This window comes from Colletotrichum spaethianum (assembly GCF_022836535.1).
Source record: "Colletotrichum spaethianum MAFF 239500 DNA, contig45, whole genome shotgun sequence".
In the NCBI taxonomy this organism is placed as follows: domain Eukaryota; kingdom Fungi; phylum Ascomycota; class Sordariomycetes; order Glomerellales; family Glomerellaceae; genus Colletotrichum; species Colletotrichum spaethianum.
Genome location: NW_026054815.1, coordinates 129,548 through 153,439, shown reverse-complemented (window position 1 = coordinate 153,439; position 23,892 = coordinate 129,548). Strand labels below are relative to the sequence as shown.

Sequence of the window (23,892 nt, the reverse complement as noted above, 5' to 3'; positions counted from 1 at the left end):
CTGAGGCTACCTGCTAAACTGGTATGTTTGGCACTCTCTTAGCAGTGCCAACAAGTCTAAGCCTGCAAGCCAATAGAAGGACAGACCAAGGTACGTTCTTTCTACAGACCGGCAGGCACCAATTTCCATTTCGCTTCGAAGAGTGGATCAAGTGACTACCTAGCGTGCCTACCGGTACCTCACCTGCCGAGTTGCTCCACACGTGACCTACTGATTGGGGACACATTGTGAAAACCTATATAAGGGCACCCCAAGACCGCAGATTCTCTCCTCTTACCTTTTGGAAGGTATACTTACCTTGCTCAGTTGTCTGGCGATCAACAAATCCGGACTGCAGAGAGGGAGGCCTGCATTGCACATCGCGGTGTCGACCTCTCTCGATTGCCCTTCGGGGCCATCGTGGGTGCAATTTTTGATTTATACCACATTTTCATTGTGCGCTCTGCCTCGTGCAGGGTCATGAAGAAGGTGCCCATTGCTTTTCTATTCGTGATCAGGGAGTGAAGATGATGCACCTTGCCGGAGTTCGATGTCAATGCGAGTCAATCCAAGGCTGGGGTCAGTTAAGATCTTGTGACAGCCAGGTGAAGACTGAAATTTTGCTGGTCGGTAATAAGCCTACGGTTTGCTTTGGAAGTCCCACGGTCGTCGACATATTCGTCATCCATGTCCTGTGACGGTTTGCCGGGCGCAGCAGAGTCTTCACAGCCAGAGTTCTGTTGATTGGTACTTTGCTCTCCTTCGTCGATGCCTCACACTCTGAAATTGACATTAGTGGAAGAAAGGTCCAGCGGCCTTTCATCTGTTAGAATCGATTGATCGAACCATCCATTTGTGTCCCAGCCTGCCGCTTCCAGCACCTCACAATCTCCAGTGGCAAACCCTGGGTAATGAGGATTTGGACTGTCTTGACATGAACGACGGGCGGCACACACTCTGTCGAAGCTCATCTCTGCGTGTTTCGGGTGGTTGGTACTTTTCGGCGACATCCAAAAGAGTCTACCTTCACGTCTCCTGGCATCTTGACCTCCTGGCAAGACACCAATTTAATTGAGGCCGGTCCAAGGGGATGCGTATCCGGTGTTCTGATGCTTAGCGAAACAAAACGGATAGTGAAAATTAGGCGCTGAGTCCAAAGGACCAGAGTATCGCGGCTTTTGAGGTACGACCTGGAGTTGAGATGGACGTGGTTGGAACAGCATGCACCAAAATGTCGAGAACCCAATGCTAAGCATCTAGATTACCTGTGTCCTGCATCTCAAGCAAGATAACCACAACTCCAAAAGATCCCTAGTGCCTCTTGGCTCTGTTCAGGAACTCCTACATCCAGCATCGCCATGTCCATCCGATCCTGCGCTTCACCCCCCAACCCATCCAGCAAAACCCGTCTCTCAGCTGCCCGCAGCTGTCTTTTCAAATGGAGCTCCAGCTCCCCGAGTCTTGAACATTTTCTCGTACGACGCCCCAACGGAATAAGCCGTACCAATGAGGCGCCGCCAAAAAGCATGCATGCCGTAGTGGGCCCGTCCAATTCGCAGGAAAGAGCTCCAAAAAATCTCATGACAAGCCCATCCCGTTTCCCCGTGCTCCGGAACCCGCGAAACCTGCGAAAGCAAACCGACGACGACGACGACGACGACGACGAAGCTCCTGCCACGCTTCTTCCGAACCGCCCTCCCCTCGTTTCCCACGTCCAGCCGTCCCTCCCGTACTTCGACAGGTGACGACACGACGACGACAACGACGTCGACGACCAAGATGGCATCCAGAGTAGGCCCTCGGAGCGCCTCGGACGCCACGCGCTTCACCTCGACCACCCCGCACGCCGCATCCAAGAATTCTCCCACATCGACGACGGCCTCGACGACGGCCTCGAGTACACCACAGCCCCCGCGGGTCCCCGGCCGGCAACCGGGCGAGTCCCCCGAGGAGCGCGTCCGCCGCCTCCGCGCCGCCCACGAGGCCGCGCGTGCGGCGCAGACGTCGAGCGTCGACCGCGTCATCGGCGGCAGCCGCCGCTTCTTCGACTTTGCGCACAAGTTCGCCGTCCTCGGCCTGGTCGGCTTCACGGGTACGTCTTTGTCTGGCCTTGTCCCGACCTCGCTTCAACCCCCGATGGGGCAGCACCGCTCCCCTGCCTCTAGTTGAGGCACACACGGGACGGGTGCTCGCCACTCAGGGAGCATGGAGGCAAGGCAAAAAGAAGACTGCGTCACTGCGTCACTGCATCACGAACCGCAAAAGCTGACATACACCTCTCTCTCACAGCCATCGCCGGCCTCGTCTCCGTCTACTCCGTCTACGACATGGTGACGTACAACAAGCAGCGCCGCACCGACTTCGTCGAGGCCCAGCGCAAGATGGAGGAGGACTCGCTCGCCTCGGCCCGCATCGCCTTCATCAACGGCACCGCCACCGACGCCCAGGTCACCCTCGTCGAGGAGGCCAACGCCCGCGCCCGCGAGACCGGCGTCAAGCTCCCGCCCCTGCTGTCCGCGCCCACCGTCACCACGCAGGCCGAGAAGATCTTTGGCAAGGGCGGCCAGCAGCAGCACCAGCAGCAGGACGCCCTCGCCGCCGCCCAATCGTCGCCGGACGCGGCCGCCTCCGAAGCCGCGGCGGCGCCCGCACACAAGCAGAGCAGCAGCAGCAGCTGGTGGCCCTTTGGCTCCTCGTCGTCCAAGCCCGACGCGGCCCAGGCGGAGGACAAGGCCGCGGGCCTCGCGCGCGCCGTCGAGGAGAGGAAAGAGTTCCTCCAGGACAAGGCCAAGGCGGCCTTTGAGCGCGAGCGGGAGAACCAGCGGCGGGGCGGCGCGCTCGACCAGCTCGGCCTGCCGGTGGAGGAGAAGAAGGTCGAGAAGAAGGGGTGGTGGTAAACGGTTGTTTTTCCGCTGGTCCACCTTCTCGTCCACTTCCTTCCCGCCTCCTTGAGACGGCAGAGGAAGTACGCCGGCGGCGGCATGTTTCTTTGTTGTAATATGATGCAAAAAACTGGAGAGAGCATGCGGTCGGTACTGCGACGATACTGGTGCATAGAAGAACACAAAACTTGGGGCGTGTGTGAACCCCGGCGACGGAGGAACTACGGAGTCTCTCGAGGTTGACTGGCGAGGGGATCTTGCGTCGCCATTCAGAAAGACGGGGAGGAGGAAGACTCGGGTGTAGTCTCCAATTGTACTGCACCATTTCTTCAGAGCCCCTTGCGTATCAGACGGCGGGGCCGAGGGGGTTGAAGGTGTCACTGTATCATAGTGTAGACTGACTGGATGTGCATTAGACGGCGTCCGGTTTGACAAGTTTTGCATGCGGAAGGAAAAAATATCACCCTCATCTTTGCATTGCTCGGGCCTTGGATGCTGCTCTTGCATTTGTGTCGTCTTGTCTCCTTTGGCAGTGACGCGTGTTTGGGGGCTCCAAGACAACATTGGTTGGACCGTTGCCACCAGCCGCCTGTGCCTGCGGACCGCTGACACCATCTCACCAACATCCAATGGCACGCTCAGTGTCGTGAATAGTGCTGGCGCCATCGCCGCTTGATTATGCCCTCTCGGGTCGGTATTATGTACAGCCACCCCATGGAAACGCTTCAAGAATGCAAGTTCCTCCCCGAGTCTCAGTCAGCCGCGCCGGGCCAGTCGACTCTCCCGTCCCAATTATGCATACCAGAAAGCCTATGGACCCCCAAAGGAAAAAGAGCCTGCCCCATCAGACCCGAATGAGTGGAAAGATATGCGCTAAATATGGTATTACCGCCGGCCGAGACTCCCGTGTCTCTGGCAAACCCCCAAATCAGAAACGCCATAAAGACCAAAACTTGGGCGCCTTGAGGCATCGACCTCAGAGAGCACCTCCGTCCAAGACTGGACGACTAAAACACACCGACTTTTATCAGGGCGATCGCCCTTCGGTCTTCCGATTCCTCTAGCTTCCTTGCTTCTTGTTCTCGACGCCTTTGCTGCAAGCGCTCCTCGGCGGAATAGTGCCGCAGTACCATATCGACTGGAGCCGCCAGCTCTACTAGATTGTCCGTCAGATGGACGCCTTGCCCCCTCTACGAGACAATGATGTGGTTGAAATGGCCGGGAACCTTGAGGCGGCACTTCTCGCAGTCGGCACGGTAGCCGATGCTGAAGCTCTTCTTCATGCCGGGCTGCCATGTCCACGTGTTGACAGTGTGCCTAGACCGGATGTGGCCCTTCCGGCCGGGCGAGGGTGTTGCCGGCGCCGACGTAGTCTCCGTAGGGCCCGAGTCTATCGTGGTGGTGACAGAGTCGTCGCCCATCATGTGGTGGTGATCCTCGACGTCCATCATGCCCATGTCGTGGTGGCCATGGCCGTCGAGGGACGATTGCTCGAGGCGCATGGTGAGGTTGGACGGGAAGCCGTTGTCGAGGACCATGCCGGGAGGGCTCAGGCTCCCGCTGTCAGCGTGGCTGCTCGAGTCCTCGCCTTCGCTAATGGGCGAGGGTAGACGGCGGTTCTGGACGGCGTGCCAGTCGTCGGAGCCCTCCATGGTGCGGGGGATGCATCGGGACTGGTCGGCGCTGAAACCGGCGTGCATGTGGCCCATATTCACGACGCCGTTGAGATGGCTCACTGCGGGTCCGGGACCACCCCAAGCGCCACCCCGGACCTGGGCGGCGAAGTTTGGTTGGATGGGCGTCGGCATGCGGCCGTTGCTTGAGGCGTGCTGGTCGGCGTGGATTTGCTGGTGCTGGTGCTGGTGCTGGTGTTGGTGTTGGTGCTGTTGCGGCACAGGCGGCGGCGACATTGTGTCCATCATGTCCATGTCACGGTCGGCGTCGGCGGCCGGGCCCCAAGGCGAGGGCTGGCAGGACATGGGCGCCGGGGACGACGACCAGGGCGAGAAGCGTGACCTGGGTTGTTCTTCCGAGTCCGAGTCGCCGGGCGTCAGGGTGCAGGGCACCGAGCTGAGGGGCATCATGGGCGCCGACCAGCGCTTCGAAGAGGTGGGCGAGGTGCGGAGGGGAGGCATTGGAGGCGTTTCTGGGTGGACAAGTCAGCGAGGGTGCTTTGGAAGGGGGGATGGGAGGACGGGGAACGCAAGCAGGCGTCGTACATTTCTGTGTTCGCCGAAGCTGAGGGAGCCGTTGTGCAGATCGTCGTCGTCGTCGCGGCCCCTCTTCCTCGCGACGTCCGTGTATTGCTGCGTGCCGAACATTGCGTGAAGGTGGTAGTGGGGGAGAGAGTGCTGCGGGTATCTGCGTGCTATGTAGGTACCGGTAGGTGGAAGTGCGACGACGGTTGAGTGCGGATGACGGACGAAAGGGTAAGCGCCACAGCTAGCGATGACAGCTCTGGACTGGACTTCAACGCACGTCGGTAAGTCTGGATGTCTGGAGATCTGATCTGGCCGCCGGTGTAGGTAAGTTGAAGAGGAGAGGAGAAAAGAAGAATATGCGCATGCACTGATGATGGAGGATGGCGCCGGTGGTGCCGTGACGGTCCGTGGTTGCTGCTGCTGCGGCTGCTGCTGCTGCTGGGAAGTTGGGGTGCACAGGCTGCCAAGTTGCCCCGGACTGAAGGTGCCGGGATTGACGGGGGGTGGTTGGTTGGTTCAAGGTTGGTGGCAGGTGCGATGCAGCGGTGCGATGCGCTGCGGGTGCGATGCGAGGAAGACACAACCTGGGAAAGTGTGTCCCACGAATTTCCTGGTCAGCTCCTGCTGATTGGCCTCGTACAAGTTGTCGATTGATCCTGGGGAGGCTGAGTCGACAATTAATAAATCAAAAAGGCGAGGTTGAGGTTTTGCGTGCGCCCCCGTTGCGAGAAACGTCGTGTAAGTCGCCGCGGGCCCCGATGAGGCAAGGCTCGATCTGCACTGCACTGCACTGCGCAGCGCAAGCAAGCAATGCAAGCACTCAGCGTACGGCGGGCTGCGGACTGCGGGCTGCGGGCGGGCTGCGTGTGGGCTTGCCTGCCTGCAGTGTGGTGGTTCCCCAGATGACGGGAAATTGCAACTGAGATTGGTCCCGTAGATCAGTCAAGACGCGCTGGTCGTGCGGCTGTCCAGCGTTCCTTTTTGCGGGTGACGGTCAGTGTCGACACCGTCGATACGATGCTGCTGCTGCTGCTGCTGCTGCTGCCTCCTTTGGAAAGGACTAAGGGATCAAGGAGAAAAGCGCCAAACCAGAATGTCGGGAGGCGAGGGCGGTCGCAGAGAAAGTGAAATGGGAAAGTAAAATAGCTGGGGGAAGGGAAGAAGAAAAAAATACAGATAAAAATTACCTGGCAATGAAGGCGACAGGCAGACTGGGAAACAGACACGGCGGGCAACGTGCCAGAAAGCGGATCGCGCGAAGCACCTGCCTGCACTGGGAAAGCTGTTGGACGCCACAAAAGGGGGGAGGGAAGGGAAGAGAAGGGAAGGGGGAACACGACAGGCAGGTCATGACAGGACAGGCATCCAACGCACCTGCCAGAGGAAAGGAAAGGGTCCCCGAGCGGGAAAAAAAAAAAGAAAAAAAAAAGCCAAAGCCCAGGAAGCAAGAAAAAGAGAGAGAAAGGTCCAGACCCCGTCAAGGTTCTTCCCGGACCAACGGTTTAGGGGACGTGGGACAGGCGCTCTAAGATGGCGCTAGTTCCACCCTGCTGGAATCCAGCCGACAGGAACCTGGGAGGGAGAGAGAGAGAGAGAGAGAGAAAAGAGAGACAGAGAGAGAGAGAAAAGAGAGACAGAGAGAGAGAGACACCAGGGGTTCCGTCTGTCTCTAGGGGCGCCGCTGTGCTGTGTGAGCCCGAATTCTTGGTGATTTAGCTCTGTCGAGGAATGCAAAAGGCGTAAGACCGTTCAAAAGAAGAGCGTGTTCGTGTCGGTTCGCGTCGCTTTGCGAGGCTGGAATGCACAATGACACTCGCCGGCCATCTATTCGCGAAGCAGGTTCGTCGATCAGGTGGTGGGCGGCCGGCCGTATTACCTACATGGACATAACCTAATGCGGGCGGGTTCAGGGAGAGGCCAGGCAAACGAACAAGACAGTCAGTCGATCCAAGTCCGAGCAGCAGGGTCGAGCCCACCACCGCGGCCAAGAGTCCAAAACACCCCTCGGCGCAACAGGTAGGCAAGCGGGTGGAGGAACCGTCCGCAAAGAGAGTGAGAGGTAGGTACGCTCGGTGGAAACCTTGCGGATGACGCGGAAAAAAGAAGCGAGGCTGTGATGAGCAGACCGGGGCGACCTGCGACAACGGGCACCGTCACACACCAGCGCCAGGCAAGGGGGCAACCGGAGAATAGGGCGGAGAATAGGCAAGTCGAAACCAACGGCTCTCGGAGTTGGGGACGAGGGGAGTTGATTAGTGAAGAGAACCCTCCCAAAAAGAAATGTGGCATCCCGAGGCTACGTGTGTGATATAGATCAAGGTAGCTTTAGAAACGAAAGAGGGCGGCCAAAGGGCTCTTGTTCCGAACGACCAGGATCCGGCCTCCGCGGCTCGTCGTCGACTTCGTCTTGGCTGACAAGCTGACGCGATACAGATACAGGACCGACCTGTGTCTTTTCCGCCCTGCTCGTTGCCGGTCATCCAGCTCCTGTTCGTGTGTGCCTGTTATCTGACACCTTGCTCGCCGTGCTTACTCTACCACACGCCGGTCCTTTCACGACCGCAGCGACGAGGCCAGCAAGAGACCTGAGCAAATGGCCAGCTGACCGGGTCTATCCTACTCGAACAGGAAAGTAAAGTCTCGTCAAGCCGCCCGTGCTCTCGAGCGACTGACTGTCCACTACCCGCTGCCCACTACCCGCTGCCCGCTGCTGAACACATCCAACTGTAAAAAAGACGCACACAGAGATCTGTGCGACGCAGCGTAGGTTCGCCAAGGGCGGAAGCGGCCGGCGGCGGCGGCGACGACGACGACGACGACGACAAAGACAGACGTTGGTTCGCTACAAAGGCAGCCCAGGACCAAGGTGAACGGACGCGCGCTGCCTCCTTGCCGCCAGGCCGCGATTTGCCAGTTCGTCCCGCCTACATTCCCCGCCCAGCCTGTGTGCGTAGCATGTTACATGCGGAGGGCTTGCGTGCTGCTGCTCGTCGTTGGGGGAGGGGGGAAGGGATGAGGTGGTGGTGAGGGCTGGTTTCAGAATTGCTTCATGAGATGCTGGGGGTGTGTGTGGTGGGATGAATGGGGGCGGTTGGGTGGATAGTGCTCAAAAGGAGTTTGAGCGTCAAGCCCTCCCGACGATATGCTTAGTGAGGGGCAATAAGCAGGATGGGGGGGGAGGTGAGTTTTGACCGAGATTGCATTGCTGAAGGACTGGGGAGTGGATGGGGTGATGTTGCGCAATCGTTGCGGTCATGGATGTCTGCTTAGATGCGAGTTGAGTTATGCGTGCTCGTGGCCGTTCGGGTCTGGCTTGGACGAGAAGCGGCGAGGCTGTGACGCGATACCGTGAGCCGCCACGGCATATCAGGATCGACTGCCATGATGATTCTCGAGTATCAGGCGGACGATCATTTCTACTTCTCTCGCCGCCGCCGGGCGTCATGAGGTCAGCCATCAACCTTACTCGAAGATGGCATCCCCTTCACCAATGCCACCCGTTCGTCAGCTTGCGACCGCCCCGGTTTCCTGATATCACGCGCCACCTGAAAGGTGACTTGTTTAAAATCGATTTTAGAACATGTTAGAACATGCTTCGGTTGTACGAGTCAACGCCGGGTTAGGGGTGGACGCACAGCTCAGCCCGGCTCGAGCAAGCCGCAGAAATCGATGCCAGGAATCGGATCCCCCCCTCCTCGAACGGGCACGGAGCAGCAGATTCCAACGGCGGGCGGCGTACGGATAACCCTGCGCAGGATGCGCAGGGTGTGGAAAAGGGAAGAACAAGCTGGGCGATGCCCCCAAGGATGGTGATCTGTAGACAGTGGACGTCAGACGTCGTAGGATGCAAATGCTGCTCTCCCCCATCGCCGACGCAACCGTCCCCGAGGGAGAAGCCAGCATGGGTGAGTGTCTCATTGGCGCCCCCACCCCAGATACAGATCCCCCGGGCGCTACTTCCCGTAACCGCCGTCACGGTGCCATCTGGGACTCGCCTAGCCCAGCCGGGGGTTGTCGTAGGCTGTTGGACTCGAGTGGGACAAGACCTTTGGTAGACCTCCCCCGCCGTCCGTGTCCGGGACCCGGACGTGCACCGCGCGGCGCTGGCTGGGAACCCACACGAGTCGCTTCCCCTCTAAAAAGGCAAAGGTTGAGACTGGTTGAACTGACTGGACCGAACGTATCGCACAGGCTTTTGGAGGATTCCGTCAAGTCGTACGACGAGAGCCGCCAACCGCCTCAAATTTAAGCTTTGACTGTCCCCAAGAGGGAGTGATTGCGCCCGTGGGTGGCTACTAGTCAGCAATGTCCCCCGCCGAACCAATGACATAGAACCTGGCACGAGTCCAGCGGGGGGAAAGGAAGATGGTGCTCTGCCACGGCTCCCGGATAGCCAGCTGAGCTGAGCTGAGCTGAGCCGTGTGGTAGCGCCCGCAGCTGTTGACATTGCCGTGGCTTGCATGGCTCGGTAGGACTCTTGACAGAAGGTGAGAGGGAGCTAGGGAAAAAGAGTTCTGACCCTCGGTCCAGTCCGCCGAGGATTGCTACGGCCCAGGGATATTACGTCTCTTTCTCATCTCTTTCGACTGCTGTCGGTAACCGTCATGCCCACGGTGTTGATGTTTTGTTATATAAATAAACGCCGAGGGAGGGTCCATCTATTTTGAACAAGAGAAAGAGGACCAAGAGGAGGTGATCTGCGAAACCGGTTCGAGTCGTCTATCCAAGATTTTCCGGTTCGTGGGCGGCGGGCCGGGGCCAGCTGCGTTTCACTTTGGCTCACGTCTGGTGGTCGAGTGCGCGCTGCGCCGTGCTGCGTTGCTTCAGAGCGCTGAGTCTTTTCTTCCCTGACGAGTCGCAGCTTGCTGACATTGACGACGTGTGTTATGACTAGAATTGTCCTGGCCTTGGGAGGGTAGAGAGCATGCATATTCCCCAGTCGTCCTGCGGCTTGGGATACCTAAGTGCCGGCAGCGCTCACCGAGGAAAGTGGGGACCCGATGCCGGCACTTGCTCGGTGAGACATCGGTGAGCGGCTGGCGCGATTGACCAATCAATTGTGCTTGATTTCTCACGGGATTTTTTTTCGTCAGAAAAGGGTCCAACGGCGTCTCATGTGCAACTGTAACGAAACCATTGATCTTTTCTGCAGATGCCAGTGCAGGATTTCTGCCCATGAGACCAGTCCCCTCTCCATTCCAGTCTCGACTGGCACTATACGAGTCCTAACCTAAGTTTAGAGACTGAAGATTGTTTTAATGTTTAACTCGCGGTGAGGGGCAGGCCGGGTAAATGGCAATGCAATGGGAGGAGGGGGGAAAAAGAAGAAGGCAAGGGAGAAAAAAAGATTTCCCACGTTCCTAGTCAAAAATCAGTTTAGCGGCCGAAAGTGTCTCCAAGACGCTCCAATTTTGCCCCGCCATCGGCCGCCTTCCTGACTCTCTCCCACGCCCCATCCGCTGCGTCACAGTAGGCAAAAATACACAGTATAGGGAAAAATTAAGAAAATTGCTCGCCAATGGCGCGCCACCTTCGCCGTTCGCCGTCTTGCAAGTCGTGAAGCTGGATCTGTGACGTCGATGGGCCCCGAACTCGCACCGATATCCTCACCTCTGGCAGAAAGTAGCTCATGGCGCGTACGAGGAATAGGCAAATTGTTTGCCATGAGGACTGGCTCGGAGCGAAGGATTGGACGGCAACAATGGCAGGACTAACACACGTGGGACGTGCCGACGCTCTCCTGTACATAGTCGGACCGCATTAGACCGCATAGAGCAGCCAATTCCAACCCCCAGAGAGGTACCTTGCCTCCTTTCCACATCATAGCATAGACAAGATACAGAGGTACACACCCTTCAGGTTTTGGTCCGTACCGGCGGGACTGCCTCCGAAGAAAAGGAAGAGAGGGGGAAAAGAGAAAGAGAAAAAAAAAGAGGCTCCGATGCCGTCCGTCTTTTGCCCAGGCACAAAACCACACAAACCAAACCACCAGTGCACACACAAAGGCAGAGCAAACAATTTTTATTTATTTTTTATTTTTGCCCAGGGTGATAATCCACTTCGTGAGTCACCCGCCTCGCCCACCTCTCCTCCTACCACTCACCTCCCCCCAAAAAGGCCACTACCGATTGATTCCCCTTCCCCTGTGGACGAACATTCATCCTCCCACTCTCGGTCAACGACGGCTCAAGCATCGATTCACCACACGATACCCAGTCAGATCCAATCCCAGGCCGACGAACCGCTGCTACGCCCGGCTACCTGTCTCGTATCCCATTGTTAATATCGGTGTAAGCTTATCCCCCTCCCCGTGATTGGCCTTGGGGCGGCCGCTCCCGCCGCCGAGTTGGCCCCGTCACCGTCGTCCGTTTCGGGATGGCGAGCGGGCGGGCGGTGCGCATCTCACGATGATGGCACACCCACCGACGGCCGACGGCCAAGGCGATCAGAGCGCTGCCGCCGCGAGTAGGCTTTGGAGACGCCCGCGACTGACGGAATGGCACAGCTCTTGATATACCCTCACAGCCAAAATGCCCGGCCTCGACCTTGAGCATGAGCCCCTCGCGGCCGACGACGTGAGAAGTGAGTCACTTTTTTTTTTTTTTTTTTTTTGCACCGCCGAATTTGGACGGAACCCACAGCCCATCTTGGACATGTCACTCATCATCCTTGGGACCCTTTTCACTCTGCCCCACTCAAGCTGTTGAAGCGTTCGACTTCACATCGAGGCAATGGCTTCAGCGTGATGACAGGCATCCTACATTCAAAACCTTGTCTCATTGCAGTTGAATCATGCCCTCTCGAAGTTTTCATCCCATCCTCACCTGGACTCGCTCACCGTCTGCGCTCACTCACACCGCTTACCAAACCTCCATGGCCGACGCTCATGAACTAACACGCCTCCAGTCCTGGGACAGGACCCCCTGATCCCTCCCGCGCTGCTCAGCTCCGAGATCCCCATGACGGACTCGGCCCTCCAGACCGTCGTCAAGGGCCGCAATGAGGCCGTCGACATCATCATGGGCCGCGACGACCGCCTGCTCGTCATCATCGGCCCCTGCTCGCTCCACGACCCCGCCACCGCCCTCGAGTACTGCGAGCGCCTCAAGGCCCTCGCCGGCCGCCTCTCCGGCGACCTCTGCGTCATCATGCGCGCCTACCTCGAGAAGCCCCGTACCACGGTCGGCTGGAAGGGCCTCATCAACGACCCGGACATCGACTCCACCTTCAAGATCAACAAGGGCCTGCGCATCTCGCGCCAGCTCTTCCGCGACCTGACCACCGCCGGCATGCCCATTGCCAGCGAGATGCTCGACACCATCTCCCCGCAGTTCCTCGCCGACTTCATCTCCGTCGGCGCCATCGGTGCCCGCACCACCGAGTCCCAGCTCCACCGCGAGCTCGCCTCCGGCCTGTCCTTCCCCGTTGGCTTCAAGAACGGCACCGACGGCAACCTCGGCGTCGCCATCGACGCCATCGGCGCCGCCGCCGCCAAGCACCACTTCATGGGTGTCACCAAGCAGGGCCTCGCTGCCATCACCCGCACCAAGGGCAACGAGCACGGCTTCGTCATCCTCCGCGGCGGCTCCCACGGCCCCAACTTTGACAAGGAGAACGTCCAGAAGGCCAAGGACACCCTCACCAAGAAGGGCCAGAAGCAGGCCATCATGATTGACTGCTCCCACGGTACGTCGTCGTCCCGCTTTGCAAAAAGTGACGAAAAAGAGAACGCTCACGCTGACAACCCTCCCCAGGCAACTCCAACAAGGACCACCGCAACCAGCCCAAGGTCGCCGCCGTCGTCGGCGACCAGCTGCGCGAGGGCGAGACCTCCATCATCGGCGTCATGATCGAGTCCAACATCAACGAGGGCAACCAAAAGGTCCCTGCCGAGGGCCCCGCCGCCCTCAAGAAGGGCGTCAGCATCACCGACGCCTGCATCGACTGGGAGTCCACCGTCGACGTGCTCGAGAATCTCGCCGCCGCTGTCCGCGCCCGCCGCGAGCGCAATGCCGGCTCCTCCAACGGCCACGAGGACTCCCACAAGGTCACCCACCTTGAGGAGGAGTAAATCGAACCTGTCAGTGCTGTATGTGAGAGGGGTTAGCGAGGTTGTGAGACCATCGAAAAGTTTTGAAGAGGGGCTTGGTCGGATGAGAGAAGAGAACATACCACACATGTGCATTGCATTTGCATGTTTTCCCAAAGGCACCAGGGAGGAAACAGAAAAGTCTTTTTTATTTGCGTTCTTTTTTTTATGGTCACGGTGCATGGGTAATGATGCTCGCGTCCCTGGGTCGTCGGCGAAGACGCCCGGGACGCGGGGAGAGATAGATAGCTTTGCGAAAACATGGCTGAGCATTTCTCCGTTGATCGTCTGTGCTAGTATGGCCTGTTGCCGTGACGTGACATTCGTACATGACCCTCGCTCCTAAACCCCGCCCCAAACCAGTCCGGAACGCCAAACCCATACACCGGTCCCAGCGCCAACTTCAATTCGACGTCGGGGGCGCCAACGGGCTATAGTCTCCCCTCCCAGTTCCCGCCCTCGCAGCTTCGGCCGCTCGCTTCCCCTCGCGCAACTCGTTGACCCTCTTGAGCGCGGCCCAGCCCAGCAGGCCCGCGGTGCCGAGAATGAAGCCCCAGACGATGACGCGGTCCTTGTTGCTGTCGCGCTGGAAGCACATGGTCTGGACGTCCTCCTCGGTGGCGTCGCGGCAGAAGCCAATGCCGCTGCCGAGGCAGAACGCCTTTGTGCACTGGGAGCAGGACGAGGACGCGGCGCGGCTGTGGATGTCGGGGGAGGAGGAATCGCGGCGCGAGGGGGCGGTACCGGAGTTGCCGTCCTGGTGTTGCGGGCCGAGGGCGACGATGGTGCTGTTCTTGAAGCAGGTGCATTTGCAGAACGTCGGCGCTGCTTGAGAGGTGTTAGTAGGGGCATCTTCAACATTGTAGACGATTGAGTAGTGATGCAGGACTTGCAATTTGCGCTGACGAGCGCTACTAGCCCGCAGAGGAGCAGTAAAAGTAGAGATATGCGATTCATCCTGGCTGGCTGGGTCAGCGGACTGCTTGCTCTGCCCGTTGCGACACACGCCGTCCAAGAATGAGGTTGTCGCCGTCAAAGGCTTAGGTCGCAGAGGTGACGGCGCACGAGCCACACTCGGCCCGGCTGCGCGACCCCCCTGCTGTGGCAGCACTCCTGTGGCTGAAGCTTCCCGGTCCCTGATTCGCCAGCCCGACCCCAGCATCCAAAAAAGTTCAATTGGAGAACTGCAGCTCCCTCTGGCAACATCGTGCTACCCTCTGTTGCATCTTCAGGAGGAAACCACCGGACTTCCTCACACCATATTCCTCCCGACACAACCGCCTATCATGCGCCGTGTACCGCGTCTCCGGCAGCCGAGCCTGCTCGCGGCGTCCCCGATCCAGTGCACCTGCACCGCCGCGCCCGCGACCCTCCCCATCCAAGCGACGGCACGAAGGACCCTCTCAACGACACCTGCGACGCACAACCGCTTCCGCAAGGCGCTCTGGAAAGGCGGCGAGGCACCCGGCCCGGAGGACCCCTACGCGCCCGAGTCGTCGCAGTTGCTCCGGCAGCAGCAGCTCGAGCGCGAGCTCGCCGAGGCCGAGGCTGAGCTGGCGGCATACGAGGCCGACGCCCAGCACCACGTCAAGACGCAGAAGAGCGACAAGGAACGGAAGCACGTCACCAGCCGGCTGACGAACAAGATCAAGAACCCGCGTGTGTGGGCGCCGACGGAGAAGGAGGTCGAGGCGCAGGGCTACGTGCCGGCCAAGACCATGGACGGGCTCGAGGAGATTGGCGGGCTCGAGGGGTGGTGGGATCAGGAGGGCAAATGGGGCAAGGAGAGCCAGTACGTCGCGTTCGCGCGGACCGACAAGGTCCTCGACGCCGATGTGTGCGAGGCGCTGGTGAGACAGGCCGTTGTCGAGGTGCTCGCCGTCAAGGGCACACGGCAAGACCGCTTGACGGGCACGTGGGCCAAGGGCGGCCGCAAGAACTTTGATCGCGCGATGGCGGTGGGCTTGGTTCTCCAGGAGGACGGAAGCCTTGCGCTCAAGGGCGATGCCGAGGTCACCCACGCCATTGGTCGCGTTTCCACCATCGAGTCCAAGGATGCCGAGCACGAGGCGTACCTTACGCCCGAGGAGGCCACGGAGAGAGTCAAGCAATGGGACCCGAGCTGGAAGAGCGCTTCATTGCAAGACGCGCACCTCAAATTTGCTGTAAGTCCATTCTTCGCCCCGCGTTCCGGGGGACCGCCGCCTAACAGGGAGAAAACACAGGTCCACAAGCGCGTCTTCCAATTGACGGGCCACCACGTCCACGACGCCAAGCTCGCGCAGGTCAACACGGTGGCTGACCTCATCAGCACCATCGTCAAGCCGCCCAAGCCGACAAAGGTGGCGGAGGCGGTGCGCGAGCGCGGCGAGCTGCTCGAGCTGCCCAACGTGCGCGTCCACAACCGCCGCGTCACGCCCATCGACAAGGAGACGGCCGTCGGCCGGTGGAAGGTCATTACGGAGGAGCTCGAGAAGCGCGGCCTGCCCGTCACGGGCCACGAGCACCTCCCCAAGCCGGTGCAGAGGAAATGGATCCAGGGCCGGGCGTAAGAGGCGCTGGTCCGGGGATGGCCTGGGAGATGACGAGATGAGGAAAGGGGAAAAGGAGAGGAATGTGTCTGGTATAGAAGAGGCTTGTACAGATATTGTACTCTTTGTAACATATGGAATATCATCGATTCTTGCTCTGATGTCTGTTCTGAGGCGCAATCATGGAGACAGAGATGCTGCATTTGTGTGCTTTATGCTTGTGGGAGAGGCGTGAGGTAGTAGGCCACGGCCGTGTTGCGACGGAATCTGTTGGAAAACCCTTGTCAACTGGTTAACCTTCGTCTGCCTCCCACCACTCCTCTTGTTCAGCTTCATATCTTGTGTGATGGTCCAGCCTTGTGGCCTTATGATATGCCCGGCGGCAGTCATAGCGAAGCCGGTAAGGAACTCCAAACTCCTGGTATCCAGCAGAGGGCCATCTATCCATAACCGTTGCCGACGTTCATGTTTCCTCTCCACTCCTGTCTCTTTAGGTACCCTATGCAGATGGAGGATCCCATCCACGAGTTAACGACGAACAAACGCACTGGGCATGTGCCGGTAGTCGAGTGAGGGAAGAACTCCCTCGACAGGCAGGAGCACCTTCCCCGGTTGTTCCTTCCTCACTGTCCAGCGAGCTCGCACTCCATCCCAGTACACGACATCTGCACTTTTTTCCCACTCCGTTCAATTTCTTCATACCCATCTCACTCTTTTGCCTTTACCTCCTTCGTCGCCCTATCTCCCTCTCCCACATCACTACCTGCATATGACCCTTTCCTGTCCTTTTGAAGTAAGTTCTACCTCCTTCAACTCCTGCGAGGCTTGAAGCGCAGAACTTGTCGTACCTCTGTCATAACTTTATATCCCGAGGTCCGTCCCCGTCGTCATGATAAGACTGCCTCTTGCTTCTCCACCCTCGACTTTCCCGTCCTAAGGACTATCTGCGTCGGTCAGTGAACTGTACATAGGTCCATACAAGTAAGTGATCTTCTTCTTATGGCCTAACCGACTCGAATGATCGTTCAAGCGACTTGGAGACACTTCAATTATGCCTCCTCACTCGTATCCATGTCACAATTAACAATCCATGCAGAATGTCGCAAGCGTCAAACATGGCGCGCCATTCTACTGCAGAAGGACAGCGACTATGGAAGGCCTGGGCCAAGACTCAAATCAATCCGGCTTTCGCCAAGTATCCAGTCCTTCACAGCCAAGTTGTTGAACAGCTGGACCAGCTGATATTTGAAGTGGGGAGCCTGCAGCCACGTCTTGCGTCCCAGCTAGCATGGGTCCGCCTGAAAGGGGTCTTCGGCAGGTTGGTCCCTTTCGTTGGCGACATCGCTGATCCAGTCGACTGCGAGGTAGTTAGGATTGTCAACGAATGCCGTGTACATGAGTATCTTGGTGATGCTTTGAGAACCTACGGTTGGGATCCCGTCAAGTGTTGCGATCCATCTCTTGGTGTGCACCAAAAGACACTACCCGGACGCACTTTCCCAGGCTCGAGGATCGATTGTCCCTTGCCAAACGCCACCTTCAGTGTCTGTTCTCCGGCAAATGTGATTTTGAGTCCCCAGCAAACAAGCAGGCCGCATTTGCCTTCATCGGGCAGCGGAAACTCTTCTTCCGTGGGGTATGGCGGCCCATTCCTTACCTCTGCAGAAGCAATATCGGCAACCCAAGTGTCAATGGCACGGACGGCACCTCAGCAGACAGCTACCCCTGGGATTGCTTCAACGACAAATCCATACCAATCAACACAGACTAGCAGGGACCAAACCACGTCCATAAACGTAAACATAGCCCCCCAAAACACGAACACATGGGCGACTAATTGGGGAACTGCTCAGACAATCTGCTCTTCGCAACCGGCAACACCGCAGGCTCCTGCACAGGCTGTGCCGTTCCTTGCAGCGGCATCTGCCATCACGTCATCCACGCCTCTTTTCAAAGGGTTTTATACTCAAGGAAGCCCTAAGACAGCTACGGGCTTTAAGCCAGCTTCTCCTGATCAACCACTTTTCACATCGAACCCGAGCCAGTCGACAGGAGGACCAATCATTGAGAAGTCAAGAAACCAAGCTGCCACAAACATACCATCTCCAGCGAGAACTTCAGTCGCTCATGAATTGAAACCCTCTACTTCAGATGTATTGACACAGCCCGCCAAGGTGCAGACGTCGGCTGTTGGAAGCACTTCGAAGCCTATATCGGCCACAAATCCTTTTCCAGGGAAGACAAATGATGAAAGATCACCAGCTCGGCCAGTCGGACAATGGAAACCTGTCATGCAGCAGAACTCATCGTTTACATCAGAAGCACGAACGGAGAACGGCAGCGCCTTAACCTTTTCTGGACGCTTGTTCCCGGGCAGATCATCTCAACTGACACCACCTGCCGCTTCAGAAATCAAGAACAGTGATGTGCTCAAGGCTTCAACAGATGCTAATGCAATCAAGGATTCTCCAGTTATTGATGCCAATGTCCTAAAGGTCCAAGCCGCACCTCTGTCGGCTCCCAAAGCCAACAACCAATCTAGTGACCTTTCGATGTCGAAGGAGGGCAGTTGCACAGTCAAAGCCGAGAAAGACTTTGGCATGCCTACTAGTGTCATGACAGAGACGAGACTTATAGTGATATCGGATGACAATGAGGAACGGGAGACGGAGAACCTTCACGAGGCGCACAACCTGCAGGTCGAACGCTTGTCGGCCAACTTGGCAACCAAACTGCGCCCTATCCTTCATACGTAGATCCGAGAGAGGCTTGCAGTCGTCACCAAAGACGCTGCTGCACATATGCAGCACAAAACTCGCACTCTACTGGGTCGCCAGAACAACGCACACTTTGGCTTCTCCATTTTGCGCGATGTGGAAGTCAAGACGCTGGAGAGTATCACAAATGAGGCAGCAGCGCTTATCGAGGGCTTCATCTCCCAGGCCGCAGACGCTACGGAGTTACCGGGCCGATGTTGGTGAAGCTAGGTCTTGGTGACATGGAGTCATCATGCTAGCCTGATAGGCGGTGCAGAATCAGCCGTGTTTTCCGCTCGGGATCTCAGCATAGCTCCGAAGAGGACTAGCGGAAATGTCGACCATGACATGGGGATGTCTGACCTGGGCTCAACTCACTTGGACCCCTTGTCAAGAAAATATGCATCGGGGAAACAAGACCAGTGGGCACTTGGTCTGGTAGAGACATGCTGATCGTCCACATTTTCCACATTTGCCGAGTATACAATCTCAGCAGAACCATTGTACCATCGCCCAAGACATGAGAAGATGAATGGTTGCTTTGTCCAGCCTGTAGTTAGTTTGTGCCAAGACTATATCACTTCACACAGCTTTCCATCTGCATAGTCTTCAGACATGATGATCATGTAGAAGACCAGGATTGTATGTTCATTCAGCCCTCAGGGGGCGAGTAGCTCAATTGGTGCTACCTGGGGTGTGTAGTCGACTCTAGGTTATGTGTATCATCATCCCTCATCACGCCGTAAGCAACGCTCATGCCATCATAATCCTCCACTTTCCACTAGTTCCATATCTCATCCCTAGGTCAACGTTTCTGTTATCGGCGGTCAGCAGATGTCCACTATGTGGCCGGGGACTTTACGGCATAAAGGGAAGGGAGACTAACAGTTGTAGCTGAAGTTGCCGTCGTTGTTGCCGATGCGCTCCGAGAGGTTGACGTTGGCGTCAATGGGCTCGCCCTCGATGTTGAAGAGGCGGGCGCGGAGGATGGGGACGTTGTCGCCGCCCTCGATGCTGAAGTGGATGTCCTCGGCGGAGTCGGCGAAGCCTGTTTGGGAAGCACCGTTAGTTATCCAGCAATTGAGAACGAGAGCTGTATGCCAAGACCACAGGCACGAGGGAGAGGGGACAGGGAGAAGCTTACCGGCACCACCCCACTCAAAGGAGCCGTTGTTGTTGCCGAGGACATCGTTGAGGTTGAGCTCGGCATCGACGAGGTCGCCGCCGCCGTTGTGGAGCTGGGCGCGGAGGATGTGGCCGTCGTCGACGCGGATGTTCTCGGCGGAAGCGTGGAAAGACATGTTGGTTGTTGAGTTTGGGGGTGTGTTTAGGTGTTTGGGTAGTGGGGTATCAAAGTGTGTTGTTGCTTGGAGAGTCTGAAGTCGCTGCAGAGAGGTGGAGGTGCGGGAGAAAAGGTGACTTATATAGACGTCCCGCGGAGGAGGTTTGTTAAGCTCCCGGGCGGCCTCCGCCCAGACGGAGCAGGAAGCTCTGATGGAGCAGCAAGGAAGGAGCAGCTTGGGGCGGCGAGAGAGGCCTCCATCGTATTCATTGGAGAACCTCGCTGTTGCAGACACGTGGAGGGGAAAGAGCGGTCTTGGACGGGGTGGTGATGAGGCCTTGGCGATCGCGTCACGCCTGCTTTCGCCATGAAGCTCTGGGGGGTTTGGTCTTGGGGGGTGTGGTTCAGGACGGTTTGCTCGCCCTATGAGGAGATGCTCATGCCCGCTCTGTTTGTGTCAATGGACAGATATGCCGCTGTTTGTTACACTGGCTCCCCCGAGTTCCATTGTTTCGGTTTGCTTCTGCCGAATACCATGTATATCGTGCTCTTCCACCAACAAACGTCGTCCTCGTGGAGCCAAGAGCCTCCTCCGCTGTGCAGGGGTAGGAGGCTCGGGAGCTCGTTGGCTGGAAGGGGTGGAACTGGGGAAGGAGGAGGGAGCTTAAGTGGGATGGATGGAGGGGTAGCTCTGTTTTGGCACGACGGGCGATTCACGGGCTCGCCGGCCGCCTAGCTGTTTGTGTGGTCCGACGAGCGGTCTGTTTTGACGTCTATAGTACTACGTACATGGGGAGCTATTCTGGAGAGAACCCACGCACTCTGGGACTGGATAGGTCTCTGGACTCCGCCGGCAAGCGGATGCCGAGGGCTCGCGATGGGGGCCGCTTGGCGGACATGGGTGCTACGTATGCAGGGCGCGATGGAGGGACACGTTTAGGGTACGGGGGACGAAGGAGAAGCTGTCGTATAGGATGCGAGGTGTATTGAGATGACGCGGCCTCCTTCCTTCGAGAGGACGTCCTGAGGGGCTAGGAGCGGGATGGAGATGTCTTGGCCGGCGGGAGGCAGCCGCGCGCTTGAATTGGTTGTGCGGTGGGTTTAAGAGAGAGCTAAACGATCGCTGGGCAAGACATGAAGTCGTTGGTTGCCTCTCGCGACCGCATGTTCGGAGACCCTGGTCGTGAAAACAGTTCACTTGTTTCCCTGTCTAAACTCAATGGATGGCCTGTTGGCCTGGTCACCGCTCACGCGCTCAAAGTTTATCATGTTGCCATGCCACACTCGAAAGAGTGAAAGGCAGGTACCCGGTGGAGACGGAGGTTGGTCCCCTCGTGAGTCCTTAGGCCCTCTGGGCTGCAGGAGAAGAGGGGAGAAAGGGGTCCTTGGGGTCCAGATTAACGTCGCTGACGGAGCCAAGCAGCCAAGTGGACGGCCAAGATCAGCGCGAGGTTGGAGACCTGCTCGGTTCTCATGGCCTTGTAGAATACCGCGGTCCTGAGGTGAAGAACATAGGTACACGAACACTTTTTGTTTTCTCCCATCGGTCATGGCGATGGCGAGGGGGTACAGGACTTTTGGGGCATGCCGTGTCGTCTATTCAGCTGAGGCCTGGTGGATGAGGCTGCCGGAACCCCTGGACCCTTCTTTTCCCGCTATTAGGACTGAACCCGTTAGCATTACCTGACCCCCGGTTTCCCGCTCGGGAGGGCCGGCCTATCACAGTCCCAGAGGAAGCCAGTTTTGGCGGGGAACGGAGGCCGTGGCCCGCGGCATGGACCGAGGGGGGCTGCTCTTTTGGTTCGTCTTCTTGGCAAACGGACCTCTGGGGGTCATCACACGAGACACTGAATGGGGCAGCGTGACTTTCGTCTACACTACGATGGGCGGTCTGTCGAGGAATGCGACGACAGCGACCGCTGGTTGCTGAAGTGAAGGTGAGGTGTGTTTTGAGTTGAGGGTGGCGATCCGCGACCGCACAGGCCACAGTCGAGGGGTTTTCTTTTTTGGAGGGGTTGCGAGGAGGGCCACCGAGCCAAGGCGGGGCGGGGCGGGGGTCTGCCTCATCATAGGAGCGGTCAGAGACTCAAGGGGAAGAACCTGTCGGGGGGGGGGGGGGGGGGGGTTCGAGTTGATCAAGGCGATCAAGGTTGGTAAGGAGGCACCTTGAGGGTTGGGACGAGCTGTATAAAAAGGGACACCATGGCCGGTCTGCCCACGAGACGGAGTTGGGCCAACGTAGCTTACATCACATCTGACAGGTCATCACGAAAGCTGGTGTTCTTTGAGGCTTGCAGAACGCGGTTGCTGGAGGGGCAGCGACATACGATGCCAACATGCAGACGCAGATCACCGAAAGTAGAACGGGATGATTTTCGACGACTCAAAAGGTGTATTCTTCAAATGAGCGACTAAGCTAGCCAACAGGTCCGACCCAAAGGGAAACGAAGACACCGTCCGTCGATATAGTACTACCGATCCGATTCAATCAGAACCATTTTACCCCCATTCCCGAACGCAAGAAACTCATGTCATCATCGTGTCGAGAAAGACGGAACCGCAGTCAAAGCAGTAACGCAGAAGGAATGACTCGTCAGAGGTCGTAAAGGGAAAAGGTATTTAGTGTCCGCAAGAGGAGCACTTGCAGCCAGAGCCGCAGTTGCCTGAGACAGGTTAGCGCCAATTGTCATCAACGCCGACGGCGATGCCGTGACGGGGTAGGTAGGGGTGGTAACGTACAGGTAGAGGAGCCGGAGCAGCCGCAGTCACCCTTCATTTTGCTGGTGGTTTGGTTGGTTTGGGTTTGGTGGGAAAAGAGTTGTTTGGTTGGAGATGAGGTGATGGACTTGGATGTTTGCGTTGTGGAGATCAAACCAAGAGACGGGCAGGAAGGGCATGAAAGAGTGCACTTATATATCCAGAGTAGCTCTCCCAACAGCCATGGTCAAAGGCCAGCGCCGGAGGGGGCGTCCGTGGGAGCGTAGCAGGAGGAGGGGTCAGATGTCAGATGAGGGTGGCCAGATGGAGCCGGATCGGGGGGGCGTCATTGGGCGGGCGCGCCGTTTGTGCGGAAAGACAAGGCCAGCGTCGTTGCGCTCGGGACTGGAGTGGGGCTTGCGGCCTTTGTGCGTCGACGGTGGCCAGTCGTCCTCCTTTGGTGGCATGGACTCGGTGGCCGGGCATGGATGTCCATTGGGGGGCCAGAGGCGCGGCGCGCGAATCGCCTCGGCGACTTGTCCTCCTTGGACCTCCCTCGTGTCGGCCGCTCACCCCTCCCCAATCACCTCGACGGGAGGCCACAGCCAGCGAGCGAGCGTGGCTTCTGCTGGTTTCCCGACTCGGCTTATCGCTTCGTTGCCGGATAAGGTTCGACGAGTTGCGTCTTTTGTGCTGGAAGGGCTAGGATTGAACGACTTGTTCCTTCATGCATCGTTTGCAGCTGACCCCCCCGGACCCCTGGGTAGAACGGCTAAGATGAGATGTCTAGCAAGGCGTGGCCGAAGCGGGCAATTCATGGCATCTTCCAGCACCCACGGGACTGGGCGATAAGCTGCGATACGGGGCCGGACACACGCTCTCGTTCGGGCAGGACCCTGAAGTTTTGGTCTGGCGGCTGACGTCGAACGCGCTGGAGCGAGGAGGGGTAATCCCATCTTCGCCTGCCCCAAGTGCCCCCTCCTAGACCAAGACTTCCCAAATACAACAACGCCAACACTGATGGAGGGGTGAGGGGTGAGGGGTGACGGTGGCTGTGACGTCTGTCCTGTCGCTTTGCATGTGGCTGCATGTATCGAGTTGCGGCTTTTGTGCGTGAATCTTCACCACTCGCTCCTGGGCCTGGGTGACCCGATTTAGTTGAGACCAGTCCGCATCGTCGTAGAGGCATATGTGCCTCTACTTGTTTACTCGAAGCCGAGATGCCCGCATGATCGGGACTTTTGGGATTGGTTACCTCCGCTTCCTGCGTAACATGACTGCTGTCGCAGTTCACGCACGGCCAAAGCCACTCTCTGGTTGCCCGTATCTCTCCACTAGTTGACTAGGTGTCTCTTCATTACCACTTCTTCAGCGGCGGGCAGATGGGCGGCACAGAACCCCACCATTAGAAAGACGACCCCGCAGCGCTCAATGTTGGTAATCGTAAATGCATTGGCCTCCTGCGATACCCGTGC

At 58.0% G+C, this 23,892-nt stretch overlaps 7 protein-coding genes across 7 annotated transcripts; 4 read left to right on the top strand and 3 right to left on the bottom strand.

Moving 5' to 3' along the window:
• Positions 1–1,758: 1,758 nt before the first annotated feature.
• On the top strand, positions 1,759–2,876 carry ColSpa_11329 (uncharacterized protein; the record flags this gene model as incomplete). Its single annotated transcript, XM_049277541.1, has 2 exons — positions 1,759–2,071; positions 2,269–2,876. 2 exons carry the CDS (start codon positions 1,759–1,761, stop codon positions 2,874–2,876), a joined length of 921 nt encoding a protein of 306 aa, XP_049133498.1.
• Positions 2,877–4,051: 1,175 nt separating this feature from the next.
• ColSpa_11328 (uncharacterized protein) lies at positions 4,052–5,182 on the bottom strand (the record flags this gene model as incomplete). The annotated part of the gene is made up of 2 exons (XM_049277540.1): positions 4,052–4,960; positions 5,081–5,182. The coding sequence occupies 2 exons, from the start codon at positions 5,180–5,182 to the stop codon at positions 4,052–4,054; spliced, it is 1,011 nt and encodes a 336-aa protein (XP_049133497.1).
• A 6,410-nt stretch (positions 5,183–11,592) lies between these two features.
• On the top strand, positions 11,593–13,133 carry ColSpa_11327 (phospho-2-dehydro-3-deoxyheptonate aldolase, tyrosine-inhibited; the record flags this gene model as incomplete). The annotated part of the gene is made up of 3 exons (XM_049277539.1): positions 11,593–11,644; positions 11,969–12,748; positions 12,817–13,133. 3 exons carry the CDS (start codon positions 11,593–11,595, stop codon positions 13,131–13,133), a joined length of 1,149 nt encoding a protein of 382 aa, XP_049133496.1.
• Positions 13,134–13,554: 421 nt separating this feature from the next.
• On the bottom strand, positions 13,555–14,313 carry ColSpa_11326 (uncharacterized protein; the record flags this gene model as incomplete). Its single annotated transcript, XM_049277538.1, has 1 exon — positions 13,555–14,313. One exon carries the CDS (start codon positions 14,311–14,313, stop codon positions 13,555–13,557), a length of 759 nt encoding a protein of 252 aa, XP_049133495.1.
• A 124-nt stretch (positions 14,314–14,437) lies between these two features.
• ColSpa_11325 (uncharacterized protein) lies at positions 14,438–15,703 on the top strand (the record flags this gene model as incomplete). The annotated part of the gene is made up of 1 exon (XM_049277537.1): positions 14,438–15,703. The coding sequence occupies one exon, from the start codon at positions 14,438–14,440 to the stop codon at positions 15,701–15,703; it is 1,266 nt and encodes a 421-aa protein (XP_049133494.1).
• A 2,270-nt stretch (positions 15,704–17,973) lies between these two features.
• Positions 17,974–18,438, top strand: ColSpa_11324 (uncharacterized protein; the record flags this gene model as incomplete). The annotated part of the gene is made up of 1 exon (XM_049277536.1): positions 17,974–18,438. The coding sequence occupies one exon, from the start codon at positions 17,974–17,976 to the stop codon at positions 18,436–18,438; it is 465 nt and encodes a 154-aa protein (XP_049133493.1).
• Positions 18,439–19,319: 881 nt separating this feature from the next.
• On the bottom strand, positions 19,320–19,739 carry ColSpa_11323 (cyanovirin-N; the record flags this gene model as incomplete). Its single annotated transcript, XM_049277535.1, has 2 exons — positions 19,320–19,486; positions 19,583–19,739. 2 exons carry the CDS (start codon positions 19,737–19,739, stop codon positions 19,320–19,322), a joined length of 324 nt encoding a protein of 107 aa, XP_049133492.1.
• Between the last annotated feature and the right edge of the window lie 4,153 nt (positions 19,740–23,892).